Here is an 8,651-nt window from a genome sequence, read left to right on the forward strand (position 1 = left end):
TGTTAAAATACTCATTATGAAGATTATGTAGCAACTCAGAAAGTTTTTATAATATAATAAAAGCAGAATACAAAATAGTCTGTACGCTAGGCCTAAAATTATGTAAAAGTATGCATGCACACAAACTGATCAGAATGAGAACAGGAACAGGAACAAATGAATACAGATGATGTGTTTAGGGTGTTTGGGGATGTACTGTTTTGTGATTTTCTTAGCTCTTTCCCAATTCCCTTTATTGTTGTTAGAATGTCATTTGTCCATAAATACAAATTGACAGAGAAAAAAATATACTGAAAATGCTTTGATTCCGTCAAGTCCTTTGACAAGCTGTGGTACAAAAACAAACCAACCACTGACCTGGGAGGCAAGAGACCAGCCTCCCTACCCCATCCCCCACTCCCAGCTAACTGCGTGATCTTAAGTAAGATCTTCAGCTCTAACCAGACATTTTTCCTATCCTCTCAAGCTGGAAGTCCCATGGTCTTTCCTCACTCCCAAGTGAACCCCCATCATATCTGTTGGCTGCACCACCATCTTCCCAATGCCCTCAGACTGAATACCTCAAAATGCACCTTCTATTGTCTCATCATCTTCTCTCTCTCTAATCCCCACCTCCAATCAATTGCCCCTTCTTGCTAATAATCATCTATAGCATGCTTTACTATGGATCTAGTTTTAGACAAAGAGGAGTCCCTGCCCTCCTAGTGAATACTGTCTGATTGAAAAGAGCCAACCATTTTTTTCTCTCTTGCTCCTCTGCAGACTGCTGGGGGATGAAGTGGAGGGCAGAGACAGAGACATGTAAAATGGAACCTCCTCGGTTAGGAGCTTGACCCATGGTGGGAGGAGGTCAGGCAGAGGCTGGATGCTCTCAGGGATAGTACAGTGAGACTTGGCACAATGAGTGGGATGTTGACTCAGTTTGTTCATTCAACAAGTATTTACCAAGTGCTGGACATAGCGCTAAGCTCTCTGTTAGGTGGCAAAGGTGAATTAGGCAGGCTCTTTCATGGAGATACTCACAGTCTAGTGGAGGACAGACGAGGAGTTTGAACTGAGGGCTCTGGGACAGAAGAATGTGAGATTCACCCTGCCTGAGGGGACCGGGGCTCACAGAGCCAGAGGGACCTGAGCTGTATGCATCTCCAAGGCTGACAAGTGGGATTAGGTGCCCAGGAAGGGGTTTGGGCTATTCATGGCAGTTCCAAGCTGAGGGATCATTGGGTCCACAGGCAGGAGGCTTGAAAGAGGCGGCTTTGTCAGAGCAGTAATACCTTGGAGTGGCTTAAGCTTTGAGGTTTGGGATAGGGTAAGGGAGCAATGGGTGTCTGGGTGCAGGAGACAGGAGGTGACGGGCAGAGGGACCTGAGGGGCTAGGCAGGAGGCCCAAGGGCAGTTTCAAAGTAGGGAAATCACAGGATCGGATCTAAGTTTTAGTTAGATAACTGGATGGTCTCTAATGTTCCCTCTCGTCCCTGAGACTTTATGGTAAGTGCTAAATGCGTTGTACAGAAATCGAGGGGCAGAGTTCAAGCAGAGATCCTACCCTCCCACCCCTTACACTCCACCCCCTCGGTAATCTGCAGAGAAGGGAGAGAAAAAAATATTGATTCTTCCCAATTTACAGTATGGGCAGGTTGACTGGCTTGAAGGAACTTGGAAGAAGAAGCAGACAAGATATATGTTTAAGAAATAGTATTAGATATTCATTTCAATGTATTCTTTTTTAAATTTTATTTATTTATTTGAAGTATAGCAGATTTACAAAATTGTGTTAGTTTCTGGAGTACAGCAAAGTGATTCAGATATATATATATATATACATACATATATATATTCCTTTTCAGATTCTTTTCCGTTACAGTTTGTTACAAGATATTGAACTTAGTTCCCTGTGCTATACAGTAGGACCTTATTCATGTCAATGTATTCTATTGATTATATGATCATGTATATGTGGACCTTAAGTAGCCTCACTTTGCCCTCTCCTTAAAGACAGGGAGCTTGTCTAGCTCATCTTTGTTTGTCCAGCACCTCACACAGAATCAGGCGCCCCAGAGGCGCTCGGGAAACACTGGACGGGGGAGGGCGGAAAGGGAGGGAGGAACTCGTCCTTGGGAGACACCCCTTTTTCGGCAGCTGTTCCCAAGCCCCGGACCTCTGACCTCCCACCAGCAGGTGGCAAGATAGCGTCCCCGCGCGCCGCGAAAAGGCGGAGCTAGGCGGAGCTGGGCGGAGCGTCCGAAGCCCCGGCGCGCGCAGCCGTGCAACCTCTTTTCTCGGCGCTCCGGAAGTAGGTGGGCCTCTTTCCGTGCCTAGCGCAGCCATGGTAAGGCAGCTTCTTTGCGAGCTCTTGGGACTCATCAGCCTCCATCCACCAAGGGCTGGGGCTACCAGGGGCTGCGGGGCTCCCGCAGGGGGTGGTCAGGCGGAGGCGAAGGGAGGGCGATTGGTGGGGTGGGCCCAGGGGTGCTCGAGGGCTAGGGCGAACACCGGCTGTTGGCGATGGGTGGTTGGGGGATGATCGGTTCGGCTGGCGAGAAGGCCTCGGTCTCCCGGCCGGCCACACCCGATCACGCATCATGCGGCCCTGGGAGGAGCGTCTTGCTTACCAGGCTGGAGCCCCGGGTGGGCCCAGAGGACAGACGTCGGGCCCGGGGAGGGTGGAGAATTTTTCCGTCGTGTTTTTGGCACGGCCTGACTTTACGTAGTGTGGCCAGTAAGCCTCTGTATACGGCATTAAAAAGGTTTCCTTCTGCATTTTAAGGTGAAAAGTGATCTCACCTTTAGAGTTTGAGTAAGCCACTGTTTGCACGTGGTTGTGCTGAGGTCAGATTAAGTCTCGCATCTAACACTTTAAAACCTGACATATTTCGAGAAATTGTCTGTTTGATAAGTAGAAGCACAGATTCTGTTGCTGGCTGGCTGTGTGCCAGTAGGTCCAGCCCCTGGCTATTTCACCAGCATAATGTCCTAGTAAAAACAGCCTCTAGAAGCATATGCACTTTTAAGTGGTAACATAAATAATTGGAAAAATTGTTTTTAAAGACAGTTAACATTCTCTGTACAATGAGAATGCTGGTTGCAGTTTGTGAAACCTACAGTATTTTGCTGTATGCTATGTATACATTTGCTTCTCCGCCTTTAATCACGGCCCTGTGCTTTTTACATTGTCCACATTTTGCTGAAGAGGAAACAGATGCTGGTCTTTAGAGAATAGTTGTAGTTGTGTAAACTGTTCTTGAAAAGACTTGAAACTGTTCAACAGTATTAAAATCGAAAACTCCTTCAGGCTCGTGGTCCCAAGAAGCACCTGAAGCGCGTAGCAGCTCCAAAGCATTGGATGCTGGATAAACTGACTGGTGTGTTTGTAAGTATCATTATATTGTAAGCATGTTTTTTGTGTTGTAAATATCTTAAGGGATGTGTCTTTTACAGTTTTATCCAGATATGATTGATGTATTTAAGGGACACACTCTATACTGCTCCTTTATGTGTCAGGCATCCCTGATTACTGTATCCTGAGTTACTCTCTTCTTAAGGGCCCTGTGTTATCTAGCTGTGCCCCACCTCTTACCTAATAATTCTGTGCCTCATTTCTTCCACATACCACATGTATGCAGGACCTCAAATGTTCTTAACGGGACTGGTCCTCTGAAAGGAAAATGCTGTAAAACTTTAAAGGTCTGGAATAGTTTTGCACACTTTGAATACCTCTTGTTTACCCCAGTTGGGGGGGGCAGGTGATAGTCTGGTGAATCTCAGGACTTGAGGGGTAGTTTGAGTGAATCCCACCAATAGTTTAAGATAACTTTTTTTTTTTCTGCACTGTGTCTTCGTGGCTGTGCGTGGGCTTTTTCTAGTTGCAGCGAGCGGGGACTACTCTTGGTTGCAGTGCGTGGGCCTCTCATTGTGGTGGCCTCTCTTGTTGCAGAGCGCGGGCCCAATAGTTGTGGCTCGCGGGCTCCAGAGCACAGGCCCAGCAGCTGTGGTGCACGGGCCCAGTTGCTCCACAGCACATGGGATCCTCCCGGACCAGGGCTCGAACCCATGTCCCCCTCATTGGCAGGCGGATTCTCAACCACTGCGCCACCAGGGAAGCCCTAAGATAACTTTTAAAATCATTTTACAGGCTCCTCGTCCATCTACCGGTCCTCACAAGCTGAGGGAATGTCTCCCCCTAATTATTTTCCTAAGGAACAGACTTAAATATGCCCTAACAGGAGATGAAGTAAAGAAGATCTGCATGCAGCGTTTCATTAAGATTGATGGCAAGGTCCGCACCGATATAACCTACCCTGCTGGTTTTATGGGTAAGTGGTTAATGGTGGGCACTTGGTGCTCCTTGATTTTTTTTTCCTTGATTTTTTTTTATCTCCCTCTCTAAAGTGGTGGGCTTTTTCAGTCTCAGAAATAAAGCATGACTTTCCCTCTCAAGAGTTTTACTTCCATATTGTAGGGCTGCAAATCATAAATCATTTCTCAAAACCAAATTTCAATTCACTTCAGATTTTATGGGTCATAAAAACAGGATTTTGAAAATTAAAGATTAGCTAGCCATCATTGATCTTAGGAATCCTTGTTAATATTTGAAATGGGAAGCATACGGGTTTTTTTTCCCTTATAGTGTGGTTATTGTTCAGCATGGGGTTACTGGGGGTCACTATAGTAACCTTAGTTATTACCATTTGATATCAGATGTCATCAGCATTGACAAGACTGGAGAGAATTTTCGTCTGATCTATGACACCAAGGGTCGCTTTGCTGTTCATCGTATTACACCTGAGGAGGCCAAGGTGAGTGTTGCAAGCAGGCTGGGCCTTCGTTTAGTAAAAGTACTTGGTTCTAAGTTATTAAGTACATGGACCGATCCATTGTGGTGAGGTAGGTAGATTAGAATTACTCATAATCTTATACCTAGAAACAGCCAGTCAAGTTAACATCCTCAACAGAGTCCTTTTTTTTTTTTTTTTTTTTTTTTGCGGTACGCGGGCCTCTCACTGTTGTGGCCTCTCCCGTTGTGGAGCACAGGCTCCAGATGCGCAGGCTCAGCGGCCATGGCTCATGGGCCCAGCTGCTCTGCGGCATGTGGGATCTTCCCGGACCGGGACATGAACCCGTGTCCCCTGCATCGGCAGGCGGACTCTCAACCACTACGCCACCAGGGAAGCCCCAACAGAGTGCTTTTTATGGCAGAAACGAATTCTAGCTGAGCAGTGACTTCTGCTTGCCTTTTTTGAGGCAAGGAGAGTGATTCCTAGGAACGTTTGAGTATCTGAAGTATGGGTCCTTTAAGGATAAAGGGCCAGAAAACCAATATCTAGTTCAATCCTACTGGCCCTTTGTCTAGCTTTACTCTGGGGAGGGGAAAGGTATTAGTGGAGGGGACCAATAACCCTCGGGGCACTAGTTTGAGGTAACTCAAAAAAGGTTACAGACATTGATTATTTAATCCAGTTTGTTGTGATGGTTTTATGCAAAAGTTCATGGCTTCTTGAATTATTGGCTGTAAGTGAAGGTTAATTCAATTGGATGAATCAGCTAATTTCCTTAGCTACCTCGTTACCAGCAGGCTGGAGGGCACATCCATTGGCATCAAGGTGATTTGATTTACTTAAAGGATGTCTTGGAGTGAAATGCTTTGTGAAATTGTTGATTAGATGAACTGGTAATACAATTGCAGTTTGTGAGACAAAACTCAATTGTGATGTAGAGGGAGCCATTAAGAGGCACTTGTTAGCTGTCTGGGTGAGTTGGAGGGAAGAATTCAGATGCCCCTTGAGACTTAAACGGCCTGGGGAAGGGGAGGTGATTTGCATTGGAGCGGGGAGGAAATGGTGGTGATCATCCCTCCACCTGGGAGTTTGAGGTTGTGAGGCCTTAAGTGCTTTGAACTTTTAACCTTGGGGGTGATGCAATACTACAGAGGAAATACATAATAAGAAATAAGAAGGCTAGCCTAGAAGGGGGCAGTGTGCAAGATGAATTTATGGGGGAGTGGGGAGAAAAGTCAGGGACCCCATTATTCAGCTGCAGCTCAGGAAACAGCCTGTTCTGTGTGGGGGCTGGTACCTTCAGCTGCTGGTTGCACCTTTAAGCTGGTGATTTGTGGCTTTGAAAGAACTGTACTCTGGAGCATAGTGCATGTGAGCTAGACTAATGTGGGTAACCCATGTGTTTCAGTATAAGTTATGCAAAGTGAGAAAGATCTTTGTGGGGACAAAAGGAATCCCTCATCTGGTGACCCATGATGCTCGCACCATCCGCTACCCTGATCCCCTCATCAAGGTGAATGACACCATTCAGATTGATTTGGAGACTGGCAAGATTACTGATTTCATCAAATTTGACACTGGTAAGCAGGCTGTGCTACATAAGCATTCTCTTTAAAGGCCAGACATAAGAGCTGTTCTTTACTTTTATTTTTAAGTTAATTTAATCAAGCCCTATGACTTGCGCAGGGCCTGGGTACAGGGTTTTGTTTGGCGTTTGGGGGGCTCGAGGTGATTCTGATGTGCGCCTAGTTAGCAACAAAAGCTAGATGTCTTTTGTTGATGTAGTAACGGATTGGGAAGGAGGCAACTCTTAGTTTTAAGAAATGTTCAGAGAATCTGTAAACCCTTATGGTGTCTCATTTCGGCATGGCTTTGTGGTGGCAATGAGGGTTAGAGAGAGGAATATGTTCTGAATTGTGGGGAGGGAAGTCAGCTAAGAATGTTTTCAGTGGGGAGTTGTGAGAAGCTGTGAACAGGTAACTGCTCCAATGCCCAGGTGTATGGTATTTTTACCTCAGGGATCCAAGTGCTTAGAATATTCTGTGTGGCAGAGATGAGGTCTTGTATAACACGTTCTCAGGCCTGCTCCAGATCTCAAAAGCCTCCCCATCCATGGAAGTGGCTTGAGGGCTGGGCAGGGAAGTCTAACAAAAAAGCAGAACAAACTTAATTGAGATAACAGCCCTTTGTAATGCTGTCATCACCCCCCATATCTGTTCACAACAGTAGCAGAGAATTGTGCCTTGGAGGAACAGCAGTAGTCCAGGCAAGACATGGTAAGGACCTAGTGAGGTGGGTGCAGTGGAGTTTATTACATTTATTAGCTGTACAGGAAAGATAGGGGAAATCTTAAAAGAGGGCCCCTGAGAGTTCTAGCTTGGGTAACAGATCCATGGAAGTGAATTCAACTGGGAAAAAAAGATTAACTTTGTTGCAGACCTGTCTCTCATTCACTACACAAGGCACGGTTCCTTGCTCTGAGCAGATTGTCTGTTCCTTCCTGCCTAGGTAACCTGTGCATGGTGACTGGAGGTGCTAACCTGGGAAGAATTGGTGTGATCACTAACCGGGAGAGACATCCTGGTTCTTTTGATGTAGTTCATGTGAAAGATGCCAACGGCAATAGCTTTGCCACCCGGCTCTCCAACATTTTCGTTATTGGCAAAGTAAGTCTGGGTCTCTCTGTCTTCTGCCTAGTCCAGAGAAACCTGTACAATGCAGGTACTGGCTGGGATTGCAGTGCCTGGCTCCTGCTGGCTCTGCTGAACCTAGTGTAAAGCCTCCTCTGGGATAGGTCTCACAACAGGGCTGAGGCAGATCTGTGCGTTTTCAGTGTCAGAGAATCAGCGGCGGACCAGTTCACACCTGGGTTGGTGGAAAGTGCCAGTAATGGGATGAATATGCCTTATAGTTAGGTTCTTTCATTTGTGCCTGTGTTGGGGTGGGGGGTGCTTTTTGGAACTAATGCTTGGCCTTGGGCACTATTTCAGTACTTCTGAGACTAATTATGAAGGGTATTGTAGTTTGCATCTACAGATACGGGCAACAAGTTTAAAGTGGGTATTTCTGATAAACCAGCATCAAAGTGTCTTAAGACTGCCTGACTGTTGCTGAGTGTTTTCACAGACAGGCTTCTCTGTTCCTCTAGATGAGAAGACAAATGTAGCATGTGCCAACCTGTTGATGGTGTGTAGCAGGTTTTGATTCTCCTTGTTTTCTCCTCCAGGGCAACAAACCATGGATCTCTCTTCCTCGTGGAAAGGGTATCCGCCTTACCATTGCTGAGGAGAGAGACAAGAGACTGGCAGCCAAACAGAGCAGTGGATAAAATGATCTCTAAGTGATGTGATTGGGAAAGTCTGTACTTAGAAATAATGCTACATAATTAAAAGCCTTTTTAGTGTTTGTTGTGGTTTGGGTTTGGGTTTGTTCGTTTGCTTTGATTTACATTTTCCTTTCTACTTTATAACATGAAAAGTAGATTGAATTTTCAGGCAGGCTTGGGCATTCTGGGATGTGAATCTGTGTCTCCTATAGGCCGGACCTGGGTGGTGGTGGGAGGGAGAACACATCAAACTTGGCAAAGAAGGAGCAGCAAGTAACTGAAGAATGGAGAGAGCCAGGGAAGCCCATAAGGCCAAGCTCCCTTACTTGGCTGGGACCTCATTTACCCTGTTCTCTTAGCCTTTTTTAAAGAAATGATTGCCCTCTTTGGTCTTCATTACACTACGCATACACAAGCCTGGCTCATCTGTTTTTCCCACGTCTGTGTCCAGCTTTGGATACAGATAAGTATAGAGTCATGGGCTCTTGATGTTGCAAAGCAATGCACTTGCTTGGACTTAGTCCTCTATCATTCTCCAGCTGCCACAGCAT

At 46.1% G+C, this 8,651-nt stretch overlaps 1 protein-coding gene across 1 annotated transcript; it reads left to right on the forward strand.

Moving 5' to 3' along the window:
* The first annotated feature begins 2,250 nt into the window (after window positions 1–2,250).
* RPS4X (ribosomal protein S4 X-linked) lies at window positions 2,251–8,180 on the forward strand. The gene is made up of 7 exons (XM_060137859.1): window positions 2,251–2,329; window positions 3,293–3,370; window positions 4,133–4,313; window positions 4,699–4,796; window positions 6,184–6,355; window positions 7,284–7,441; window positions 8,002–8,180. Exons 1-7 carry the CDS (start codon window positions 2,327–2,329, stop codon window positions 8,101–8,103), a joined length of 792 nt encoding a protein of 263 aa, XP_059993842.1. The 5' UTR covers window positions 2,251–2,326; the 3' UTR covers window positions 8,104–8,180.
* Window positions 8,181–8,651: the final 471 nt, after the last annotated feature.

Source organism: Lagenorhynchus albirostris, chromosome X, assembly GCF_949774975.1.
Source record: "Lagenorhynchus albirostris chromosome X, mLagAlb1.1, whole genome shotgun sequence".
In the NCBI taxonomy this organism is placed as follows: Eukaryota; Metazoa; Chordata; class Mammalia; order Artiodactyla; family Delphinidae; genus Lagenorhynchus; species Lagenorhynchus albirostris.